General features: G+C 41.8%; 1 protein-coding gene across 2 annotated transcripts in view; it reads left to right on the top strand.

Moving 5' to 3' along the window:
- Window positions 1–27,173, top strand: part of MAP3K5 (mitogen-activated protein kinase kinase kinase 5) — a 167,355-nt gene that overhangs the window by 92,347 nt on the left and 47,835 nt on the right. For both annotated transcript variants that reach the window (XM_054975933.1, XM_054975943.1), the window contains exons 12-16: window positions 5,168–5,217; window positions 11,712–11,807; window positions 12,808–12,889; window positions 20,919–21,052; window positions 26,712–26,839. In XM_054975933.1, coding sequence (XP_054831908.1) covers window positions 5,168–5,217; window positions 11,712–11,807; window positions 12,808–12,889; window positions 20,919–21,052; window positions 26,712–26,839 — 490 coding nt within the window. The remainder of the gene's footprint in view (window positions 1–5,167; window positions 5,218–11,711; window positions 11,808–12,807; window positions 12,890–20,918; window positions 21,053–26,711; window positions 26,840–27,173) is intronic.

Raw genomic sequence — 27,173 nt, 5'->3', positions numbered from 1 at the left:
TAAAGTAGTAATGTGATAAACAGTTCTCATACTTGTCAGAAAACCAGAACTGGCTTTGTCTTTCTGTTGATACGTATTGGTAGAAAGCCATGGAGTAGATCTAACTATCCTCCAAGAAACTTTCCTCCAGCCTAAGGAACCTTCCCCTGACCTAAGGGGCTGTTCCTCCAATAGAATAGCCACTTATGTTGGAAGAAAGCTCCTTAAGGCAGGAGGAAGGCTTCAAGCTATTCTCAGTGGAGTGGCAGGAAAGGAATAGGATCCACCCTCATGTCTGTAATGTGTAAAATGGATCTGTGTAAAACCAAACTGTGATGGATGGTAATATAAGAAAAGGTTATAAGTCTAGATGTTTTTTAAAACAATTAGTGGAAAAGATGTAAATTAAATGGGTTATGGGGAAAATTAGAAGCATGAACACTTTTTTTTAAAAGATGATTTTTGAAATACTCCAAACCCTTAAGGTATTATTTTGTATATTCTTTATTTTTCTTCTACTTCAGATGACTGTAGCAGAAAATGGTTTGTAGCAGCTTTTGTAGCAATGTATAAGAAATATTTTATATAATTCACATACCTTTTATATAATTCACATACCTTTTATATCATTCACATACTCTCCAGAGACATGCACAAGGCTGATTACATAAAAATAATGCAATAAAATCATAAAGCAAGAAACATAGAAATATTAAAAACAAGCCCTAAAAAATTAAGCATCCTAAAATGATATCCATAAAACAGTACTCAAGCTAGAAGCAAAACATTAAAATAGCTTTCAAAGATGTAATCCTTCAGTATATAGAAAAAACGAGTCAACAGATGTTAGATGTTTTCATGTTTTGCCTGAGAGTAAAGATAATGGCAAAACCAAGTGAAGATCAGTGAATTCTTGGGTAGATGTGCGTAGCTTTGATAATCAATCAGCTTAGTAAACATCATACCTGTTGACTATAAACCAAAACAAACTCTCAAGACTATGCAAACATGGGCCATATGTCTGTTCTGGTAGAGAAAACCTTTATACCATAATTTTTTCTCCAATAATATAGTAAGAGCAATTATCCGTTACCTGTATCCATTAATCACTCTCTTTAAGCTGGAGGGCTTTCATTAGCATTATGAAGGCGAAACATGGCAGAGTGAAGCGTCTGTTTATATCCATCTGTTTAATTTAATGCAAAGCAGCATACGCATTGTTCACTGTAGTGCTTCATCTTCTAATTTTATTCAACCAAGCCAAGTACCTTAAGGAGGATCCAACATTATGGGCCAGAGAAGCATACAAGGTTTAAATTTCATTTCAGTTTACTAATGCTGCTATGGCTGTGACTCAGTTGTTTGTAGCATTACACTGGTGGCAAAATAATGTCTTGAAAACAATATCCTTGTGTCCAAGACACAGGAAATACACGGAGTACCAAATTATACCTGATACTTGAATCACATGCAATGTTGCCCCGCCCCAAGAGATATTTTTTCATTTGTATAGAATACATCAACCTGACTCAGAGCACTGGGGCAGGAATCAGCCCCTGGAGGGTGCTTCTAAAGAAACTTATCCCTCCAGCTGCCCCTCCCCTCCCCAGAAAAACAGCGGAACATGACAGAGTAAAAATCTCCTCTCCCAGCAGCTCCCCTCATGTGGGTCTTCCTAGCAATATTACAGCCTCCAGGCTGCGTTTTACTTTTATAAAAACCCTCTGCATTTTGAGTGAGAACTGCACGCATCATTTGTCTTCATGTATACCTTGGATATCAGAGCATGATGAAAATGAGCCAGGAAATCATTGAGCTTGTATGCATCTACCATTGTCCACTCATGTGTAGGCAGAAGACATTCTGATTTGGAAAAACTTCATATTGTTGTGTCATCCAAAATGACAAACTCCAGTTTATTTGTATTGTCGAAGGCTTTCACGGCTGGAGAACCATGGTTGTTGTGGATTTTCTGGACTGTATAGCTGTGGTCTTGGCATTGTAGTTCCTGATGTTTTGCCAGCAGCTGTGACTGGCATCTTCAGAGATGTAGCACCAAAAGACAGAGATCTCTCAGTGTCACAGTGTGGAAAATATGTTGGCAGGTAATTTATATCTACTTGTCTGGATGCTACGCTTTGTGGTCCCGATGTAAACTTGTCCACAGCTGCAGGGTATGCGGTATACTCCTGCAGAGGTGAGGGGGTCTCTACTGTCTTTTGCTGATCGTAGAATCTGTTGTATTTTTTGGGTGGGTCTGAATACTGCTTGAAGGTTGTGCTTTTTCATAAGCTTTCCCATCTGATCAGTGATTCCTTTGATATAAAGTGCGGTTCACATATCCGTCTTGCACGGTCTACTAATGTTTTTATTATGCCTCTTTTCTGTCGAGGGTAGTGATTGGAGTTTTTGTGTAAGTACCAATCCGTGTGAGTTGGTTTCCTGTAGACCTTGTGACCTAACTGGAAGTTTGCTTTGCGGATGACCAGGGTATCTAGAAATGGAAGTTAGCCCTCGATTTCTTTCTCCATGGTGAATTGTATGTTCAGGTGGATATTGCTGAGGTGGTTTAAAAACTCCATCAATTCTTCCTCACCATGGCTCCAAATGATAAAGGTATTATCGATGAACCGGAACCAGACTGTAGGTTTGTGGGGTGCTGATTCTAGAGCTGTTTTTTCAAAATGTTCCATGTAGAAGTTTGCTATAACTGGGCTGAGAGGGCTTCCCATGGCCATCCCATCCATCTGTTCATAGAATTCGTTATCCCATTGGAAGTAACTGCTTGACAGACAATGGTGGAATAAGGCACTTTCTCAATGAGGATACTAATCATCTAAACCACTCACTTCAAGCAAATGGCTACTCCAGAAATGAAATCAGAAGAGCAATTAAACCAAGGATAAATCAAACAACCAAGGAAAAACAGTCTGCCACAGGAAAAGTGTTTTTGCCATATATCAGAATAAAAGAACATGAAAGACACGGCAAACTTGGCCATCCGGAAAAATCAGCAGTGGCTGAACATAGCCTAACTCAAACAGGACACAGTATCCTATTCCAGGACACTAAAATATGGACAACACTTCCAACTACTTTGTCAGACTGCACAGGGAAGCCATTGAAATTCATAAGCATAAGCACAATTTCAACAGGAAAGAAGAGACTTTAAGAATGAATAGAACATGGTTTCCAGTCCTGAAAAACACCGAGCTAACAAAATACTCTATAATAGCCCTGCAGAGAAGATTAGCATATCAAGCACCAATCCATATGCAAAAGAACCTCCTCAGGATACAGTGAAGCCTCCCGCCATTAGCATTCCACACCCTGGGAAACTCTTACAGGAGGACTCAGCCCAACCCCACCTTCCTCAGTAGATATAAATTACCTGCCAACATATTTTCCACACTGTTACACTGAGAGATCTCTGTCTTTTGGTGCTGCATCTCTGAAGATGCCAGTCACAGCTGCTGGCAAAACGTCAGGAACTACAATGCCAAGACCACAGCTATACAGTCCAGAAAATCCACAACAACCATTGTTCTCCAGCCGTGAAAGCCTTCGACAATACAAATAAACTGGAGTTTGTCATTTTGGATGACACAACAATATGAAGCAGATATCTCGCTCCCTTCTCATTCTGCATCTCCTATTCTGAGTGCCTTAGAATGGGATAAAAATATGGTAGACAGCCCCAGAAATCCTTTGCTGAGATCCTCCTGAACAAAATACCAAATGGCAATGTAATAATTATCCTCCTCCTTTACCCTTGCGCTAATGGAGTAAGACCACAGGCACAAAAGGGAAAGTCCACTCCTTCTCCAGTACCCCTTATATGTGGCATTTTGTTGAGGGCAAAATCCTTTTCAAGGCATGCCATGTGATACTTGGGCAGATCTTTCCACTTACAGAAGATAGAATCCAAGCACTTGTGGCTTATATCATTCGTGTTCCTACAACATCGGAGTTTTGTTATTGGCACTGCGATTTTCTGGGTATAGAATTGAGATTGTCTGGCTACTTTGACTTTGCTGGGAAGATAATTGAGTGAGGACCAAGGCTGCTCTGTCCTTTGAGCCATACTGACTGATGTCTTAATTTGCATGACTCATTGACTGGAATCTCTTATGGTCATGAAGCCTTATTCTGAATGTGCACTTGTGTTGACAAGACCATTGACTTTTCCTAGCTCTTGAATAAACTCTAGATTGTTCTGTATTGTGTTGATAGAACAGGATTTTCTGTTTTCTCACCCTTAGATACAAGACCAGGTGTCTGCTGGGATTAATATTGCTACTGCTGTCAGTGGTGGTTTATTTGTGACACTTGGTCTGAGATTGGCTTCTAAAGCTGTTTCTTTTTATTGACTTTTTATAGCAAGCAAAGAACAGACGTCAGGGTTGGACAGCCCCCTTAAAATGTTTCCTCAAATGGATTGAAAATCTGGCAGAATCACTAGGAAAAAATGTGTTTTTTTAATTTCAATTCAACTGTCTGAGAACATCAACATTCGTTAAAGAGTCACATAAATCTGAAAGAATCTAGAACTTTAAAAGTGTAGAAATGTTACGGGGGAGACTCAGTAATGTGAATGGATTTTTAAAAACAGTTTAACCTCTGCTTCCATATTAATTTTTCCAGCACAGTGCTGATGAATATAAACTGCGCTCAGATCCAAAAAGGAATTCCTATGGGGAGAGTTCATAAACTGGAAATTATTGGATTGTTCTGAGGGAAGTGGTATAAGGATAGATCAAAACAGAGATTTGGAGAGAGAGAAATATGGTATATTTTAGAGATTTAGAGAAAGTGGGTAGCCATGTTAGTCTGTCTGTAGCAGTAGAAAAGAGCAAGAGTCTAGTAGCACCTATAAGACTAACAAAATACTGGACTCTTGCTGTTTTCTACTGCAGGAAAATATTTGTATAAGTTCTGTTTTTTCTTTGTTGTTTTTCTAAAGGTGATTTTTGTAATTATAAAAATGATAAGTGTAGTGAGAAAACGGTGCATTCCTGTGCATAATTACTCCTGTCTAAGGCCATTGAAATCAGTGGTCTTATTGTGGTGTAACTCTTCATAAGATTGCACTGAAAATCAATCACTGCAATCACTAATGGTTTAATGTACAAGCTAAAACACACCATATACTTAAGAATTTATACTTTTGCTGGGTTCTATGTTACAGAAAGGCATTCATGAATGGAACTTCAGTGCTGATTCTATAAGAGGCGTAAGGTAAGGCTGTTTTTTTTCTCTCTGATAGTCTTAATCCTCCCTTCTCTTACGTTGTTATCCCATTTTATTCCTGTTACAACTCTGTGTGGTAGGTTAAACTGGGAGACAGAGTTGAACTAGACAGGATTCTGGAAGATGTTTGAAGGGATCTTCAACACCTTCTAATTGGAGTTGCAGTGGAGGGGGTAGAATTTGAATGTTGCATAGCCAGTTTGATGTAGTGGTTAAGAGCATGGGACTCTATTCTGGAGAACCGGGTTTGATTCCCCACTCCTCCACTTGAAGCCATCTGGGTGACCTTAGGTCAGTCACAGCTCTCTGGAGCTCTCTCAGCCCCATCCACCTCATGGTGTTTTATTGTGGGCATAACAATAACATGCTTTGTAAACTGCTCTGAGTGGGCTTTAAGTTGTCCTGAAGGGTGGTATATAAATCAAATGTTGTTGTTGTTGTTAGGACGAATAGGTATCCCTTTCTCCCACAAATGATTTTCCTAGCCTTAGACAGCACCTAGATTATTTGCAGTGCTGGGAGAGAACATCTTTTCTCCCTGTGGAAAATGAGTCTGGTTGTGTTCTACTCTGCTTCTGTGTATTATTACAAGAAGGGCAATGACATATACATACATACATTCTCAGTGTTTTGATACAATGCAACTATTAGCACTCATGTAGAAAATACTATGCAGGATTAGATACAGAAATGGTAAAGGACTGATTAATGGGAAGGGAAAGTAGCCATATGGGAAAACCAATTGTGCAAAGTATAGTGGGAAGAACAGAAATCCAAAATCACTCGTGTAGGAATAACATTAAAGCCCATTTGTACATTCAGCAGAATCAAGAGGAAAATCTTTTCCTGCCCTGTACTGCTTTAAGCAGCAGGGTATGCGTGTGTTGAGGGGTGGGGTTGCATGTTTGAATAATACCCAACAAAAAAGACACCCAGTGGGGACCCAAATCAATTCATACCATTCTCTGCTCCTTCTTTTGTCCTCGCAACAATCTTGTAAGGTAGGTTAAGCTGAACATTTGTAACCAAGGTCACCCAGCAAGCTTCTGTGACAGAGAGGGGATTTGAGCTAGGGTCTCCAAGATCCTTGTCCAACACTCTAACCACCACACCATAGTGCTTCTCAATAATTAGTACATAATTACTATATCTGGGTCAAAACTATACTGAATTCTTCCTGGTGTGCTAGCTTTCTGGAGGTCCCACCCACCCTGAGGTCATACAGTCTCCACCTATGGTAGGAATAGTCCAGGAAAAGATTAAGGATCAAACTACCCATTACGTGGAAGATTGGTTGTGGATTTCTTGATTAATTTTTAATGTTAAAAAGCAGCCATGGTGAGGCCCAATTTGGTTTATCTACATTGAATGGAGGGAGGGGTGTGTAACATCCTCCCTCCACCATAACTATCTATTTCCTTGAGCTGCTGTTAGCCCTAGTAGGGAAAAAAGAGGAGTGCCTGGCTGTTTCCCTACCAGGACTCATAGCAGCTAGATGGGAGATCTATAAGGGAAAAATCTAAGTGGAAACAGTGAACAGTAACATACATACATACATACATACATACCTTTCTATAAACAAGGGCTCCATGGTTGCTTTTTAAGATTTTAAAATATACTGGGAAATCTGATTGCACATTTCCCCGCTTAACACATACTTTGACCCTAAGAATGTAGATTACACTGAATGCCTTCATATTCTGTAAACAACAGAGCTAACACTTTGGCACACAGTAGTTTGAATATTATTTATGTAGGTCATAGAAACATTCTGTTTTTAATATTTTAATGTCTAATAAAATGCATCAAATGTATGTAGTCATTAAAACTCAACTAATTATAATCTAGTGAAGTATTTTGTATTGATCAGACAGCTTTAAAATTAGAAGATATTTATACCTGATATTGAAAGTCACCATTTTTACTTAGGGTAGTTCAAGAAACTGTCCTTAGTACTGCGATGCCAACTGTCCAGAATATAATATTTCTAAAACCATCATGGATTTTAGAAGTAAAGAGCATATGGAAAGATTATCTGAAAACAGTATCTTCACTTTAGACTTTAAAATCTTATTTATACCACTGTAAACATTGATTGGCAAACCAGTTGCTTGGCAGAATTACTTTAGGGGACAGCGGTGACTAATGGGTGTTAATGATGACCAACAAAGAGAAGTGGCTGAGTGAGAAGACATTTTCTTTAAAAGTATTGTTCAAAGCAGCTTGCATAATCATAGCTAACAGAGTACATGCCTCCGAAAACTTGAAGGCAATGAAAAACAGGATTTCTAGGGCTGCTTAAATATGCTGAATCCTGAACCATGTATCATCAGTAAATCTGCAGCACTTGAACAATGTAGGTAATTAGCAGCTTGGGTTCCAGTTGTGTCGTGCTTATGTATATTTGAAGTTCACATATTACCAGTTTGGTTAATTACTCAGTAGATTACAGTACAGAGATGCACCTTTGCATAGGAGGAGAGAGGAAGTTATTCTCCCCTTTGTCCTTGCTCCAATCTTTCTGATAATGAAAGCCCTTCCAAAGCTTCTGAGAGGGAGAGTTCAGGCATGTCACAAATCACAAATTAATCACACAGGGGACTGACATTCAGTAGGGAGAGGTGGTTCTCTCCCATTTGGAGTTCTGGGATCTCATTGGAAAAGTACACATGGCACAGTAGTCCTTCCTTTTTGTCCAGAAAAAAACCTCCAAAATTTTGAATCATAGAATCATAGAGTTGGAAGGGGCCATACAGACCATCTAGTCCAACCCCCTGCCCAGTGCAGGATCAGCCTAAAGCATCTCTGACAAGTATTCATCCAGCCTGTTCTTGAAAACTGCCAGTGAGGGGGAGCTTACCACCTCCCTAGGCAGCTGATTCCACTTTTGAACTACTCTGACGGTGAAAAAGTTTTTCCTAATATCCAGTCGGTACCTTTGTGCATGTAGTTTTAGCCCATTGCTTCGCGTCCTACCCTCTGCTGCCAACTGGAACAGCTCCATGCCCTCCTCCAAATGACAGCCTTTCAAATATTTAAAGAGAGCAATCATGTCCCCCCTCAACCTCCTCTTCTCCAAACTAAACATTCCCAAGGCCCTCAGCCTTTCCTCGTAGGGCTCAGTCTCCAGACCCCTGATCATCCTCGTCGCTCTCCTCTGCACCCTCTCGATTTTGTCCACATCCTTTTTGAAGTGAGGCCTCCAGAACTGCACACAATACTCCAGGTGTGGCCTGACCAAGGCAGTATAGAGAGGGGCTATGACCTCCTGCAATTTCGATGCTATGGCCCCTTTGATACAACCCAGGATTGAATTAGCCTTTTTTGCCACCGCATCACACTGACTGCTCATATTCAGTTTACAGTCCACTCTTACCCCAAGATCCCTTTCACATATACTACTGCCCAGAAGTGTATCCCCCATCCAGTATTTATACTTCTCATTTTTGTGGCCCAGATGTAATACTGTGCACTTGTCTTTGTTGAATTGCATCCTATTCACAGCTGCCCACTTCTCCAGAGTATTCAGGTCTTGTTGAATTTTAATTCTATCTTCTTGGGTGTTTGCTACCCCTCCCAATTTGGTATCATCAGCAAATTTAATGAACATCCCTTCCACTCTTTCATCCAGATCATTGATAAAAATATTGAAAAGTACCGGGCCCAAAACCGAGCCCTGCGGCACCCCACTGGACACCTCCCTCCAATCTGATGAAACGCTGTTGACCACCACTCTTTGAGTGCGGTCCTCCAACCAGTTCCCTATCCACCGAACTGTCCTATAGTCTACTCCACAGTCTTCCAGTTTGCCCATCAGAATGTCATGGGGGACCTTATCAAAAGCTTTACTGAAATCTAGATAAATCACGTCCACAGAGTTCCCCCCCAGTAAATTGAATCCAATGAAATGTGCATTGAATGAGTCCATAGGTCAGATCTTTCCCCCTTCTTCCTTCTAGCTGCAGTCACCTTAAATCTTCCAAAAAGCAACTCCTAAAAGTAAGGGAACCCTCAAGAACAAAATGGGGTGTTGCACAAGGATTACATGGTAAAATTCCTTCTTATACAAGCTCTTCCACAGGTGGCGCAAGAGTTGTTGAAGAGTGAGGGGCCCTGTTTCTGCTGATTTCCTTGCCACAGCATCCCAGTCTGTTCCCAATGGCCCTCTGACACTCAGAAGTAGCTTTTCAGAATATCGTAGTGGGGAGGGAAGAGGAATTCTGTGAACTCATTGTATTCCTGATTAACTGGATCCAACCCATAGGTGTTCATAATCAGCATTAGAATGCCCGTTCCTGTGCATAAGAGGACCCCAAAATTAGCATTGATGCAAGTACATGCTTAGTGGAGCATTTGGCCACATTTTCATCTTTATACGCAGATCGTTATTAGAATGATCTTTGGTAAACCATAAAAGTCAAATGAAAACACTGTTTGGAAGAAAAATCAACAACTGGTGTTAATCACAGAGGTTAATTCTCCATATGTAAATATCTAGTGTTAAGATCAGATAAGTCACAGCTGATGAAAAAGAGATGTATTGGACAATTACTCAATTTAATATAAAATTATATTAAAAATTTTTTTAAAGGTGGTTATTGTACAGCTTCAGGAAAGGTTCTACATTTTTCTATCCTTTAAAATCAGCTTTAACCCCAAATGGGTAGACATTTGCAGAGCAAATATTCTTGCTATCCACTTCTCATTCCTTTCCAAAAATATGTTTTATAATATTAACCATCAGGCAGCTGTTGTTCAGCTGTGGTGTGTTTCTTTGCTTTTTTTTTTTTTTTAAATGACCAACTCTTCTTTTATGGTTGTACTATAGTGCCCTCAGATGGCTCCTTGCATTTTAGAATTCACTTTCTGTTGTAAGAAGCAGTGGAATGGTGGCTGACCTTTCTTAGAATTAGAAGCCCTGACCTGAATTTCTTCGGGTTCAATTTTAGAGAAAAGACACAAGAGTCAGAGACAAGGGGTCTCCCTAAATGTGCAGGTTTTTAAAGAGTTGGGTTTCCCCAGCTGTACAGCAGTTAAAAAGTAAATGGCTATTAAAAAATAAAGGAGAGCCCAAAGTGTCTCAGAATGCCTCCTGGGGGGGGGGGTCCTCCCTCCCCCCCCTCAAGTCGTTTCCCTGTGTCACAGTTTCCCCCCTATTTTTACTGCTCCATTTGCACAGAATACTCTACGTGGAGCATAAAAAACAGGACAAAACCCTCCCTCCTATGCTATTTTGTCACAGGGAAATTGCTTGAGAGAGGAGGGAGGAGCCTCTCCTCCCCTGCAGAGGCATTCTGAGGCCATTTGGGCTGTCCTTTATTTTTTAACAGCTATTCCCCAAAGCTGCTATTAGCTGCAGTCTTTAAAAACCTACCTGTCTAGCTTGGCCCAAGGAAGCAGACACTGAGTCTGTGAGTATAGGTACATAGCTAAAGAAGATAAGTTTTATCAACAGTTTTCTAAACAGGAACTATTGAGATACAAAAAATGCAGTTCCATACTAGTGGACTTTCATTTAATTAAAATAGTATACTGGTCTGTGAAGGATGTGTCAGAAAGAAGTGTGGCCTCCTAGGTGTTTAGATAAATAAATGAGCTTCCTGTGTTTGTCACACGGTACTGTTGATCTAAGAGGCCCAAGCTACAGAATGTCATGAGTGCAACTCATGATTAAATGAAGTTGCGTGTTCATCATGACGCAGCATTAACTGAAGGATGATTTTTGGAAAGTGATCAAAACTCTTTTTCTGTAACACCCAGTTTTGTTTAACAGAAACATAGAGCCCTGTTAACTTTGTCAAGACTTTTCAGTTACTATCTTTTTATGTATTTAATATAGCAAAAAGATACTGTATGTTTATACTGTAGTTTAACCTGTTTTCTTGACAGAATATTCACATATCTTCCTGTGGAAAACATTAAAATATCATTGAAGAATCTAATGTATGAATGGCATGTTTTGAATGTAACATTTCTGACCCTCTAGACCATGGTTTAGAGAACTGAGTATGTGCTGTAGCTCACACCCTTCCTTTCCCCCTGCCACTCCCCCCCCCCCCAAACTTGGATTTCTTCTGTCTCTTGTTTTTTTAAAAAACATAATTCACTATTACATAAATACTGTACAAGTTGCAGTTGCACATGTCAATTTGCCTAGAAACCAGAACTGAGAACCATGGCCGGATCCTGATTTCCCGAACTGGTTTCTAGACAAGCTGTGGTTTGTGCAATCCATAGTTTGTCCAATTTGCATGTAATAGTGAATTATGGCTTTGGAACAGACGAGGAGGAGGAGGAGAAACATGGCTTGGAAACTTATATCTGAACTATGCCAGTGTAGTTATCAGGTGATTAAAGATCACTAATTGGAGAAAACATGATTTCAAACCCTTTATACCATAAGCATAAAAGTTAAAATTAGAAGACTGCTTGAAGCGTACTGTCAAAAATCAGCAACCTATACTCATTTAGCTTTCTTTCAGCATTTCAAAATTTGAAGAACGATGCTGCTTCCTTTACGTGCTACACAACTCAGATGACTTCCAAATCTATTTCTGTACAGAGCATCACTGCAAAAAGTATGTGTTGATTTAATGTTCAGCAAAATGTCTTCTACTGAGAATATATTCCTTTATACTGTATATGAAATTAAGCATAGTATCTATTTCTTTCTGTAGCCTATTTAGACTAAGATCAGGTGTGTGCATTTGCTGGCAGATGATCAGTTTATTAAAAATGCTCCCCCATTCAAAAAACTCCTTCCATATGATACAGTAGGAGGGAGCTAAGTAAATTTTTCTCCCTGTTTTGCTAGTTTACTACATTCAAGGTTCCCCCCCCCCCATGGAAAAGCATTCCAAAATGATCCTGCACTCATGCCTGTCTGAAGTGCCACAGTCCAGAAACAGTCATTTCCATTTATTTCATTCTGGGTAATATATGGAATGGTTCTTAAATCGTAACTAGAACACTCAAAGATAAATATTATTCACAATTTCAAAAAAGAACAGTAGTAAAGGAAGCCAGGCCATGCTTGCCTTTGAGCTGATTAGCATTTTTAAGCTTCCAGTAAACACAGGAAGTTGGGTTTAAAGAGAGATTGGATCGATATGCTTTAAAAAGGATTTGGGGGTTCAGAATTACCTCGTCTGCAGAACAGCATTAATGTGTTAGCGATCTGTTCTTCCTTTTTGTTATTGTTTCTGAAATTTGTGTGCTACATGTGCTGTTTGCCAAGCTTTGATTCATATTTTTTCCTCAGTGGATATCAACACATAGGAGCACATATGAATGTTGATACAACAGTGTGCAAAATAGAATCTTGATGTAATCATACAATTGCTTTTTACACTGTGATTATTCAGGGCATTCACGTGTAGTCAGTGGGCTTAATCTGAAGTAATTCTGCTTAGAATTGTATTGTTATTTTGGCACATCATTCAAGAATAAGAGTCGTTCTGGAGAAAATGCAGAGAAAAACGCAATGCACACTGTTAACCAGCCGTAAGCACATAACAGAGATACTAGGATTTATTCTGTTATAACGTTATATTCTGTTTCTATATGAATTTTTGACAGATTTTTTGAAATGGTTAACAGTATTACTGAAGAGATAGGGAAAAACACAGAGGAAGGAGAATGTGATGGAGACTCTCTGGAGGTAAGAGCAGTCTTGTGTTAACAAGACAAAGAGCAGAGTGCTTTCATACAAATTCTCTTGTGCTTCAGAATGAAATATTTATCATTCTTAACTGGCTTTATTAGTGTAATTAACCTTTGTTATTTTAAATAAATAAAGCAAACAGAACCCCCATCTCTTTCATATTAAGAATGTCACCTAAAGTTTAGGCATATCTGAGCAGCTGTTAATGTGTCTGGCCAACTTATCAGATATTCCAGAAACAATTATGTGGTTTTTCTCAAACATTTCTAAAACACCTCCTTCCTAAGCTGTATAGTTCCTAAGCTTTATAGTCCTTTACATTCACAGATGTATATATGGATGCACATACACACAACCTATAATCTTTAGCTCTTCCACCCCTTCCTATCCTATTGCACTATGTTATATCTAGGGGTGTGCAAGCCAAAAATTTTCGGCTAAAGCCGAAAGCAGAAAGCTGAAAGAGGATTCTCTTTCATATAAGCCGAAAGCCGAAACGGCCAGCCGTTTCAGCTTTCGGCTTTCGGCTTACTTTCGGCTTTCGGCTTTCGGCTTTTTCAATGGGAAAATGCCTCCGGCGTCTTCCCGGACGTCTGGGGGAGGCATTTTCCCACCGAATCAGCCCAAAATTGGTGGGGACCTTCCTCTAACCCCTCTCTACAAACCCCCCATGTTTCAGACCGATTGGACTTTGGGGGGCCATGTTATGCCCCCCCAAAGCAGGTCCCCCTATCCTCCCATAAGAAAGCGAAGGAGCAGCATATTGTTAGCATGCTGCTGCTCATCTTCTTCATTATTTCCTATGGGGAAAAATGAAGACGCAGGCTTCCTTTGCCAGGGGTGGCATTTTGCATGCAAAATGCCCCCTTACCCTCAGGGGCCCTTCTCCCACCCTTCCTCCCACCCCCCACCAAGGCTCAGCCTGCTCCCACTTAGGGGGGCCATTTCATGGCCTCCCCAAGTAGGTGCTCTGCTCTCATCTCTACCACTGACAGCTGGGGGAGGCTTGTCTTGCCAGGGGTGGCATTTTGCATGCAAAATGCCCCCCAGCCCTCAGGGGCCCTTCTCCCACCCCTCCTCCCACCCCCACCAAGGCTCAGCCTGCTCCCACTTGGGGGGGCATTTCATGGCCTCCCCAAGTAGGTGCTCTAATCTCTGCCACTGACAGCTGGGGGAGGCTTGTCTTGCCAGGGGTGGCATTTTGCATGCAAAATTCCCCCCAGCCCTCTGGGACCCTTCTCCCACCCTTCCTCCCACCCCCCACCAAGGCTCAGACTGCTCCCACTTGGGGGGGCCATTTCATGGCCTCCCCAAGTTGGTGCTCTCAGCCCCTAAAGTCCACCCCTTACAGCCCCACACAAACCCAATTCCCCCCCCAGCTGCCACACACAGACCCAAATCCCCACATTAGCCCCTCACAGACCCAAATCCACCCCCACCTGCCCCACACCCATAACCCCAGGAACAGGCTGGCAAAGGCCAGCCCTCTCCCTTTGTTCCCTATGCTGGGAACTTCTAAACTCTCTTTCCCTGGGCAATTCTGCACAGCCCAGGGGTGCCACAATGGTGGGCACACTTCTGAGGGCCAGCTGGTCCCTGTGAAAGAGCACCTGAACCATAGACACCCTCCCTCAAATTCCCCCACCACCTACAGAGATGGCTGGCCAGCCAGCCCCATTGTTCCCTATGATGGGAACCAACTGCACAACAAAGAATAAAACAAGAACAACACAAAATAAAGTTTTTAAAAAATTATTTTCTCCCTTCCAAAGTACAAGTAGGCAAAGCATTATGACACATTACGCCAGCAGTCCCCCACACAGAAAAATAACACAACTCACTTAACATCAGAGAATCACAAAGCACGATTCCTGTCAAAAACACTTTATTTCTTGAACAGCTTTAGGTTACACAGCAGGGGGGAACACCAAAGGGCATGGCAGCACTATCTTACACAAAAATAACACAACTCACTTAACATCAGAGAATCACAAAAACACAATTCCTGGCAAAAACACTTTATTTCTTGAACAGCTTTAGGTTACACAGTAGGAGGGCACAACAGGGCATGATAGCATGATAGCAATGTACTACAAAAAATAATACAACCCACTTCACCATTTTTGACAGCAATTGTGTTTGTGTGATTCTCTGATGTGAAGTGAGTTGTGTTATTTTTGTGTAGTACACTGCTTTCCTGCTCTGTTGTGCCTTCCTACTGTGTAACCTAAAGCAGTTACAGAAATAAAGTGCTTTTGACAGCAATTTTTGGGTGATTCTTTAATGTGAAGTGAGTTGTGTTATTTTTGTGTAAGATACTGCTTCCATGCCCTTTGGGGAGCCATAACATGGCCCCCCAAAGTCCAATCGGTCTGAAACTTGGGGGGTTTGTAGAGAGGGGTTAGAGGAAGGTCCCCACCAATTTTGGGCTGATTCAGTGGGAAAATGCCTCCCCCAGACGTCCGGGAAGATGCCGGAGGCATTTTCCCATTGAAAAAGCCTAAAGCCGAAACGTTTCGGCTTTTTTTCTTTCGGCTAGCCGAAACGTTTCGGCTTAGCCCGAAACGTTTCGGCTAACCTGAAAGAAGCCGAAACACTTTTGTTTCGGCTTTCTTTCGGCTTTCAGAAAGCCGAAATGCACATCCCTAGTTATATCCCTGTCTAGAAGTCCTGGACTCCTTAGAGATGCCCCTGACAGCAGCAGGGCAGCCGCATCACGACTAGGGGTGTGCACGCTGAAAATATTTGGATTTCCTCCTTCGGGCTTACCCGAAGAAGGAAAAACATTTGGAAATACACCAAATCCGAAGTGGCAGGCCGCTTCGGATTCAGGTATTTTACTCACTTCGGAGTGCTCTGTAAAGATTCGGAGCATTCCAAAGTGATTCAGGGGCTGTGTTTTCTCCCAGCAACCACCCCCACCCCCACTCCCAAACCCACCCACTCAGCCCCCCTCCCTATCAGCTGGCAGGTGGCAGGGTGGATTCCCCTCTGCCACCTGCCAGCTGATAGTTTAAAGGGCCCTGTCCTGCCACTTGCAAGTAGCAGGGCCCTTAAAAAACCCCACAACACCCAGCCCCCCCCCCCACTTACCTTTGCTCTGCTGAGGTGCAGGCTTATTCTACTGACGGGGCCGAATTGAGCACCCAGTGGGGAGATGCAGGCTTATGCCTACATCTCTGCCGCCTCTTTCGCCTGCCAGTGTCGGGGCCGAGGAGTTCCTCAGCCCCCAAACCAGCAGGGAAATGGAGTGCCCGGCGGGGACATGCAGGCTTATGCCTGCATCCCCGCTGCCTCCTTCACCCACCAGTGTCGGGGCCGAGGAGTTCCCTGGCCCCAACACCGATGGGCAAATGGAGCACCCGCCGGAGCCTCTGGCAGCGAGATGCAGGCTTATGCCTGCATCCCTGCCGCCTCCTTCGCCCGCACGTGTCAGGGCCAAGGAGTTCCCTGGCCCCGACACCGGTGAGCGAATGGAGTGCCCAGCAGAGCGCCTGTCAGTGAGATGCAGGCTTATGCCTGCATCCCCACCACCTCCTTCACCCTCCGGTGTCAGGGCCGAGGAGTTCCCTGCCCCCAACACCGGCAGGCGAATTAAGCACCTGGCGGAGCACCTGGCGGGGAGATGCAGGCTTATGCCTGCATTCCCGCCACCTCCTTTGCCCGCTGGTGTTGGGCCTGAGGAGTTCCCTGGCCCTGACACTGGCGGGCGAATGGAGTGCCTGGGAAATAGGCATTTAAACTACTTGACCCAAACCTTTTTGAAGCATTACGAGTGCTTCGGGAAACTTCGCTTTGGGATTTCTGAATTGGGGCCAGCATGCTGGTCCCAATTTGGAAATCCCTAAGCTTTCCAGATTGGGTCCAATTCGGGTATTTTACCCAAATCAGATTCCCAAAGTGCATACCCCTAATCACGACCAGAGAAGCCTTTCTACCAGCCAGGGGGCTATCACATTGACCCTCGACCCCCAAAGGTTCCAGGTGCTGGCAGACCCAAGTATAGTGTCGAAAGGAATCCCCTCCCTTCCATGGCACTTTCCTACAATGGAGGTAGCAGTGGGGAGGAAGACAGCAACAGCAGGGAGAAGTGTAGCAACAGTGGCAAGACAAGAGCTGGCAGAGACTGCCTCCCTGTGTTTGCTATGTTGAACAGGGGCTGGCCTGTCCAGGCCAAGAGCTTAGTTTGCAGACAGCCAGGAGTTTCCCTGATGTCTTCAGGCAGGCCATTCCATAAGGCGGGAGCCACCACAGAGAATGCATGTGTACGGGCTGCTGTTGATTTTGCCATTTGGAAGGGGGCATCTACAGAAGGCCCTGTTCAGCTCAGTGAAGCTGCCATGGCAGAGCCTGTAGATATGAGGGATTGAGGCCATGAAGGGTTTTTTATGTGATGGCCAAAACCTTGAATTGAGCCTAGTAACTTAAGCTTATAGGCTGAAAGTTACCTGCTTTTTTACTGGAGTCATAGTTACGTTGTTGTTCTTAAGTCATTTTTTGCTAATTACTGTAATATCAATTTCTCATGTCTTCTCACATTCAAAAGTGAGAAACCTGATCATGGTCTTCTTTGTGTTTTGTTTCTAATTTTTTTATTGTATCAAGCAATTCTTGTTTTGCCTTATCTCTGTTTCTTTTAATATACATTTAAGCATTTATAGCAGACGAACTCCTTCACACTGTGGTTCTCGGAGTGCAGCGCACAAGTAGCAGGGACCCCTTTGACCCATTCAGGCAGAGCCTGGAGGGTGACCTGGGAAGCTCTGGGGCTAGGGTAGGTCCACAGAGTCCAGGACATGGCAGCAATGTTGAGCTCCATGGCCATCAGCTGGACATGACCATCAGCTGGAGCTGGTGAGAAGAGGATAGGAGTAGAGCAGACAGGCTAGCTTCACCCACCTTGCTTAGGGGAGTAAGAGCAATCAGATTTGCTTTTGTCTCCTTGCTTCTACACATGGCCACTTTCTGATCCATTTAATTCCCTTGGAGCCTTCAACCATTAAGGATTTGCAGCTTTACTTTTCACTTGCAGAAGTCTCATTGGTGTCATAATACAACACATGGTGGAAAACCTTGTGCCATGATGTTTTATAGGCCCATCCTATTATATAAAAGACAAGCCATATTAATGACAACTCACCTCTTATCCTGGTGTGTCTCCAAAGGGCACTGCTGCGGCAGGAAGCCCAGACAAATAGCCTGTGCCTCAAGAGAGTGTTCCATTGCAGGAAGCCCAGTGTGACGGATCCCCCCAGCCTTATCTGGCTGACACCCTTCGATGCCACCCCTTGTGAATGATTCTGCTAGCTTAGGACGGTTCTGATTTGGGATCTCACAGCTCCTGTCACCACTTGTGAAGTATTCACTGGTCGAGGGACCCTTCTGACAGGAAATAGAAATAGGGACCACTTACACTCCGGCTCAGTAGGTGTGTTGTAGACCTCTCCTCATGAGGCTAGAACTCAGGCTGGAAGCGGGTTCACTCTCTGGACAGAATGGAATCCTCCTCAGCTCTCACAGACACAAACTGGAACTAGAATGTCACTTCGTTGCACCAGCACCTCCTCAAACTCTGCCACTTAGTCTGACAGGCTGAGAGCTGGTTCCTCTCAGGGCGTATAAGATAGGCAGGAATTATCAAACCGGACTCAGATGGTTAACCGAACAAATTAACTTTACTGAAGCACATTTTATCTTCCTCCTGCACAGCCTTAAACGGTTAAACGTTCCAGATACCTCATTAACTAGTCCTCCTCAGAGAACACTCTAAACACATCTGCCTTCTCTGGTTGCTAGCCCTCCAGTTTCTTTTTCAGAGTCTCCCTTAACTGCCCAAACTCCCAACTAACTGTTCTAAACGGTCTTAACTGCTCTTTACTGCCACTCTCTCTCAACATTCTATTCAGGACCTGTCACTCAAACAGGGCCTGTCCGTCACACCCAGGCTGGGAGCAGGCAATGCCTGCCCCCCTTCACCCAGCTGGGATCAGGCACAGAGCAGGTGGCAATACCCCGCTTCATCTGGTTGGGATCAGGTGCAGAGCAGGAGGCAGTGCCCCCCTTCACCTGGCCAAGATCAGGCATGGAGCAGCAGGCAATGCCCGCTCCTCCTTCACCCACCGGGACCAGGAGCAGAGCAGGTGGCAATGCCTGCCCCTTGCCTTCACCCAGACAGGATTAGGAGTGGAGCATGAGGCAGTGCCCACCTCCCCTTCACCCGGCCAGGATCTGGCATGGAGCAAGAGACAATGCCCGCTCCCCTTTCACCCAACGGGACCTGGAGCAGAGCAGAGCAGAGCAGAGCAATGTCTGCTCCTTTCCTTCACCCAGAAGGGATTAGGAGCAGAGCAGGAGGCTATGCCCCCCCCCCATTCACCCTGCCGGGATCAGGAGTGGAATAAAGGGTGTGTGTGTTTCACTTCCACATAAAGTGTACAACAGGAAAAAAAGAAGTGAATAAGGCACAACCGTAGGTGTACTTATAAGTTACATATATTCATAAGACATAAATACAAAGTCCGTGATCAATATATTGATGGCGTTCGAGATCCAGCCGTATTGTGATCATACACTAGTACAATGGGTAAATACGCAGTTATAAGAGATTCAAGCCGTAGTGGAACGCGTTGTCGAGGAAGACAGCGCCCAAAAGCAGGTAAGTGGCAACGAGTACGAGCCGGCAGTTTCTCTTCACTCGTTTCAGACCAAGGTGTCTTTCCTCAGGCCACAAAGTCTGAAATTAACAATTCACAATGACACTGCTGATATCACGCCGAAAACACAAAATTATTGCACAATAACATGCTGTTCAGTTACTTACATCAAGAAGTAAATTGATTCGATTCAATCCCTATTCCGTATCCATAGCTCCATTAGTTTACAGGTAAAATCCCGATCCCCCCTTATTCGTTTAAATGTTCCACCCAATTAATTGAACGCTCCTAGAACGTTAAGGCTGCAAATCCAATTTAAGACCTATTACACTTAACTTGTCAACTACATCATAAATAGTTATATAGTTCGAACCAGCTACATCAACAGCACAATACATACAATTTCATAATAAATAATTTTCTTAAAATTACAATGTACAATTTTTCAGTCTTTCTATCCTAACCAGGGAGGACGAAGAGGTGGAAAGGGGGGAGGGGAAGGGAGAGGTTATTTTAAAGGGGAATAGAGAGGGAAACTTGGGGAGGGTGTATCCCACAAAATTCAGAGGAAAGACGAAAAGTCAATGTCATGATTAAGACCATGGGGGATCATAGTATTTAAACGGAAGATCCATTTAATTTCAGCTTGGAAAAGAGACTTATGATGGTGACCAGGTTTTATTATAGTCTCCAAGACCGAGAATTTAAAAGTTCTGTCATTTGGATGTCAATCAATATATTGATCACGGACTTTGTATTTATGTCTTATGAATATATGTAACTTATAAGTACACCTACGGTTGTGCCTTATTCACTTCTTTTTTTCCTGGGGATCAGGAGTGGAGCAGGAGGCAATTTCTGCCCCCCCCCCTTTCACCAGGTTGGGATCAGGCACGAGCAAGAGGCAATGCCTACCCCTGCTTCCCCTGGCTGAGATCAGGCACAGAGCAGATGGCAATGCCCACCCCATTCATCCGGCCGGGATCAGGTGTGGAGGAGGAGGCAATAACTGCTCCCCCTTTACCCAGCCAGGATCAGACGCGGAGTGGGCGGCAATAACTGTCTGCCCCCCTCCCCTTTCTAGAGCCCGTTGTATATAATTTGAGAAAGTTTGTGTTTTTAAATAATCTCACTGTCTAAAGTCCAAGTATTCCAGGAGTTGGTGTGACACAACCATTGGCAGGCATTATTCTTTAAAAGTGTTGCTATGGGACAATTTCTGTGCTGACAGCAATAAATTCAGATGATTCAGATAGTCTATCCCTGGTTTTCATGCTGTTCTTATTAGATAACTTGGTAGCACAGAATAACATGTAAATGAGATCCATACCAGAATCACAGAACCCTTTGTTTTACTGTTCTTTCTCTTGTAGTATGACTATGAATATGATGAAAATGCTGAGCGAGTCATTTTGGGGAAAGGTACTTATGGCATCGTTTATGCCGGGCGAGATCTGAGCAATCAAGTCAGAATTGCCATTAAAGAAATCCCAGAAAGAGATAGCAGGTATTGTTCTAATGAATGCTTACAAAAAACATTGTTTGCAGTTGTGTGATACACCAATTTGCTGATCTAGTTATGGGAAGTAATGCTTTCCAAAGCTTGTGCAATTCGGAATTGCAAAAGATACTATCAACTTTCTGAATTTTCATGTATCTTATGTTTTGTGGTATTGGCTGCCCCAAGAGCTGCCTAACTGAAATTCCAGGAAGGGTGAGAATTATTTGAGCTGCTGTATTATTTTGTGGCTATAATAAGTAAATCTATGAATACATGAATTTATTGTGTCTTTCTTAGTTAGGCTTCACAATTATCTTTGTTAATTTTATTTTATGGGTGGTCACACCAAAGAGTGGGAGTTATACATGTGCAATGGTGAGTGATTCCGCACACGCTGGATAATGCACTTCCAATCCTCTTTATAGATCATTTGGAACGGATTTTTTTGTGTGCGGAACAAAAAATCCATCTCAAACGATTGATAAAGTGCATTGAAAGTGCATTATCCAATGTGTGCGGAATCAGCCTATATATCTCTTCTCTTGCAGTTCACAGATCTACAGATACATCAGAGAGCTGCAGATGTATATCTCCTCTTATTTATTTATTTTATTTATTTACTTTGGATTTCTATTACCCTCCCCACAAAGGGCTCAGGGCGGATTACAACAGTTTGAAAACATATTGGAATTAATTTATACAACTAAAACCATAAATAGATTTAAAAGAGAATTCACTCATAAAATATACACACAAAATATACATTGATCTCTGTGTACTTGCATTCGGGGAACAGATTGATGGTGCTGTGTTGGGAGAACCAAATTTTTTAGCAGAGGACATTTTATTTAATACATTTTTATCCCACCTGCCCTCCAAGGACAGACTACACTCTTTGATAGCAAACAAGAATTTTTTATGGACACAAGAATTTGATGGCAAACAAGAATTTAAACCTGGGATTCCCTGGGTGTAGTCCAGCATTCTAAATACTATATCATGCTGGCTATGAGTGAAAGGAAGACCTTAGACTAAAGTATATTTTAACTTTTTTCTTGCCTGACTTTCCCCCCTAGCCATGGTATACCCCCTCCCCCAATATTCCAAGAATGTTTTTATGCTCACTGACACATTTTTGAAACTCCACAGGGGAGAAAACAATTGGAGGGGTGAAATGGAAAAACAATAGGCAGGGAAGGGGTTAAGCTACCCTCCCTCCCTTCCAACTTCTCTGCCTCAAATTGTCTCCTAAAGCAACTTTTCTCTTACAAAACTGACAGTCAGAGTTTGGTTATGCACATTTGCGTGTATTGTTTAATTCCACCATGACTTTAAAAACTTTGAGAGATACCATCATATGCTATTTCTGGAACTCCTAGTAATGCTTTCCAACGCTAAGAAAATGGGATGATGAGTAAGAAAGCAATTGAGAACTTAACCAGGTCATCTTCAGAACAGGAAACAAGCATTGCATGTTATGAGATGTCCCTTCTAAGGAATATGCTGGATGATGTATAAACCAAGTAACATCTGTAAAGTAATACACTATGTTGCAGCATGATGATATGATTACAACATGATGATAGGGCTATATTGTAATGAAATAGTTCTGAAAGATGCTTTGGTAAAGGAATAGGGACTGTAGACTCTGTGTATGGTCTGTTGCAGTAAGCATGCTCCTACTTGGTAATTTCTGTATTATTTAACATGTCATGTTTAAATTGCTTATGTTGTGTTTCAGTATGGATGAGTTCTGTATCAGATTCTGCTTTTTTTATGCTTTATATTGTTTTAGTTTTAGTTCCATATCAGATTTCTGCTTGTTCTGAAATTTCTACAATCCGAACCATATTACTTTGTTTATTGGCTGTCACAATAATTTACACAATGTAATCCACCTCGAGTCTCAGTGAGAAAGGGAGACTATAAATAACATAAACAAATGACACAAATAAATATTAAGAACCAGTAAGTATTTATATTGTATATGAGGCTTATTCTATTTTTTCTTTCTTTTTTTCAAATAAAGTATTTTTTTTTAAAAAAAAACCTACTAAACATCTCTGAAGAGTTGATCCTGTTGAACTATTAGCAATTATTGTGAGTAAGGAAACGTTAAGTCTCTCTCTAAGCTAGGGGAAGATACAGTGTTTAATCTCTTGATGGGTTCTAATTCTGCACCATTGATTTTTGTTTTGTTTAAGAACACAGACTTTTAGATCTGCAATATGATGTCCAGGAAGATTAAAATGTTCTTTCACTAGCTTCTGAATGTTGTGATTTTTTACATCATATTTGTGTCCATTTATTCTATTGCCTGGTATAAGTAAATTGTCACTCAACTAAAGGAGCTTTGGAACAAGAGTATTAGGGAGGAGCAGCCTACTTAAAACACGAACAGTGGGACTTCATTACTATGCTTTGTGTGATTAGAGGAGAACAGAGACTTGTTTATTTGAGATACTGGTTTCAGTGCAAGAAGGTGAAAGTTTTGGTTTTCATTCTCCTGAGCTAAAACAATTGCTTGATACGAGGGCCCGTAAGATTTCTATTTTCTATTGTTTTATCAAAATAATATACATCATACTTGTAACAATATTTAACAGTCAACAACGATTAAAATGTAGAATTCACCGCCAGAGGATGTAGTGATGGCCACAAGGACAGCCAGCTTTAAAAGGGGATTAAACAGATTCATGGAGGTCTGTAAGTGGCTACTAGCCATGGTGACTAAAGGAAACCTTCACATTTAGAGGCAGTAAAGCTCTGAATACCTGTGCCAAAAGGCAACTTCAGGGGAAAGCCCCAGCCTCTGTGCCCTGGTTGCTGGCCCTCCAGAGTGACTGGTGTGTGAGACAGAATGCTGGACCACCGGTCTGATCCAGCAAGGCTCTTCTTATGTTCTTAACAGTCACCTAATACAAATTTTGAAAAGCAACACCTTGTTTTCTTTTAATTATATACATCAAATGCTTATATATAGTACAAAATTTCATTTTTTACATTTCCCCCGGAGTTCTAGTATATGGTAAATTAACAGCCATTTTATAATTTTTTATTTGACTCTTGAAAATTATATTGTAACAAAAATATTTCTATTGTGGCCTTTTGTTGATAGCTGTTAATAAATCTATAGTTAAAAGATACCTTGGCAGTTGTAGTGATTATGGTGCAATATTTTTAAAAAATAGAAATCATTTTGAAAAGAAATGCAATTAATTAAGAATGTACATTCATTCATTCATTCATTTAGAGGAAAATGTGCTACCTCTACAGGAACTAGTCTTTAGGTAACCTACAAATAAAATAATAAAAACAAAACATTAAAACATATTAATTAAAATCTAGCATAAAAACAGAGAGCTACAAATAAAAGTTTCCAGACTAAAACAATGTTTTAAAAAATCAGCCCCTTAATTAACAGAAACGTTTTGGCCTAGCCAGTTGAGGCTCAAGCAAGGGGGCATCTCATAAGCAAGAGAGTTCTGTCTCTAGTTGCCACCTCCCATACCTCTGAAGGTGGGGACACAGAGAGCTAGACTTGTGAGGTAGATCTTATCTGGCGGGCTGATCAATATAGGAGAAGGTGGTCATTCATGTACCCTGGCCCCAAACCATTTAGGGTTTTAAAGGTAAGAATCAGCATCAGAAATTGCCTGTTGCTGGATCACAGCTATAACAGATGAGAAATAATTTAAATAATCATTTTGTTGTAGGGATCCCATTACTCCAGTAAGGGCGGGGGATCCCCCACTTTTACCCTCCACCACCCTGCCTCCACTTACCTGGCCAGTGGGGGAAGAAGGCACAGGAATGGGCCTCCTGGGTACGCTCCCAAGGTGATGAGGTGACTGCATTCCCGGGAGTGACATCATCACACTGCCCCGAGAGCGCTCTTGCACTTTGCAGCATGCCAATTTCAGCACCAAATGGATCTGTTTGGGCCCATTTGAGGCCAAAATCAGCCCACTGCAAAGTTCACATGTGCCCCTGTGCCCTGCATAAGGAGGATCATGGGCTCAGAGGGAGGCAGGGGATCCTGTAACCCTACTTTGTTGGAATCCACAGGGCCCAAGCAGAACAAAAAGAATCAAGAGTGTGAAGCACCCAAAAATTTGAGGGTAGCAGAAGAAAAGCTGTTATGAAAGTCAGCCCAGTAGTTATTTAATCACATGCCACATTTGTATTTTATCTGGGGCCTACACACCTTAATGTTTTACAAGTCAAGATTTATTTGTTTTTTTGCAAACCTGGGGGTTTCTCAAGTTTATAGAAAGATCTCCCTCCTCAGCATATGATTGTAATTTGTGGATTTAATTATACACATGTGGTACTATATCCAGAATTAGCTAAGATAGGTAAGAACTAGATGGGCAGCCAATGTAGATCTTTGAACATTAAGAGATCACCAGACATTACAATATCATAAAGCTATCCATAGGATGCAATACATACGAAGGGAGAGGGTGCCATCCATTATTCTGTCAGTGAGGCATTATGTAGAATTTTCTCCAAAAGGCCAGTAGCGAGAGCCTGATGAGAAGGAGGGGAGAGATGTATAATGCTCAGTCGTGCCATTATTGTCTCAAAGTGCAGGAATGACTGCTGAACTACTCACTGTCTGAAATTGGAATTGTTTTGATATATTGCAAGGTTTGGTGTCTAATTTCAACAAGAATTAAATTTTAAGGTGGAGGATGTCTAATACTGATCACTGATCAGTATTATAAAGCATACTCTAAGAAGGTACGAATGTACAGATTTGTTGAAAATCAACCCTTTGACTATTGAACATCTTTTTTGCAGAGAAAGAAAATATGTTCATACAAGTGGTCTATTGAGTAGTGTAACATTGTGGTGGAGAGTGTCCTCAAGTCATAGCAGACTTATGGCAAACTCTGGTGGGTTTTCATGGCAAGAGACTAACAGAGGTGGTTTGCCATTGCCTGCCTCTGCAGCCCTGGTCTTCGTAGGAGGTCTCCCATCCAGCTACTAACCACTACTGCTTAAGCTACTGCTTAGCTTTTGAGATCTGATGAGATCAAGCTCACCTAGACTATCTAGGTCAGGGCAGTGCAACATTAAAGAGAATATTATACTCTCCACATGAGCAAATGAATTGTTCATCCACATAAGCAAGTGTTCATTTTTTTTTTCAAATTCAGCCTCATGATTATCATTAGAACAGCATATTATCAGTTTTGTAACAAAAATATAGTCCAGTTAAATGCAAAGCCAGATAGGAAATGTGAGTAGACTGTAACTAGAAATTTAACAGCTCTCCATAAAGAGAAAAATGTTATTGCACTTAAGGCAAACATCTATGGTTGACATTTCCTATAAAGCTCCCCCTTTAAAAGCTTTTCATTTATGTTGGATTATCCAACCAAAGAGATAAGCTTGAGTTTTATTTTTCTGTGCCTGTGGGACAGTTGATTTATTTAGCCTTCATGCTCTCTACCTACTTGTTTGTTCTGTATTATCATTTAGTTAGGAACCTATTTCCTTTTCACAAACATTGCCCGGGCAATTTCCTGTGCCAGTTTATTTTAAAGTAGCCATTATCAGAATTGCAGTCACAGGATGTATTATAATTTACATTGTACTGAATCGCTTACAGTGAACAAAATTGATGGAAATGTTCTAAATTGTCCCTTTCTTTCAGATATTCTCAGCCTTTACATGAAGAAATTGCTTTACATAAGCACCTCAAACACAAAAATATTGTACAGTACCTTGGTTCATTCAGTGAAGATGGATTCATTAAGATATTCATGGAACAGGTACCAGGCGGTAAGAGATTGTAGCTTAAAAAAATATGTACATGTACATAGCTTGCTCCTGGGATAGTCTTTTCAAGAAAAATATACAGATTGCAGGACACTGTCAGAAGTTGTATGTGTTATCTTTTTCTGAAATAAGTTGAAAGTATTTTCCTTAATTTTCTTGGTCAATAGCATTAAAATACAGAGCTTCCCCTTCTAACCAAAATGTGATGAAGCTGGGGAGTGGAGGTGTGCCACACTTTCCTGACTCAGTCTCCATATGGTCCTTTCCAGAACTGCATGTTTAAATTTAACCTGTGGGAACCAAGTATGAGCACAGTTAGATATATCTAAACATTGCC

The sequence above is a fragment of the Eublepharis macularius genome, chromosome 1 (assembly GCF_028583425.1).
Source record: "Eublepharis macularius isolate TG4126 chromosome 1, MPM_Emac_v1.0, whole genome shotgun sequence".
Classification (NCBI taxonomy): domain Eukaryota; kingdom Metazoa; phylum Chordata; class Lepidosauria; order Squamata; family Eublepharidae; genus Eublepharis; species Eublepharis macularius.
Note: the sequence above shows the minus strand (reverse complement) of the source record. Positions and strands in the feature narration are given on the sequence as shown.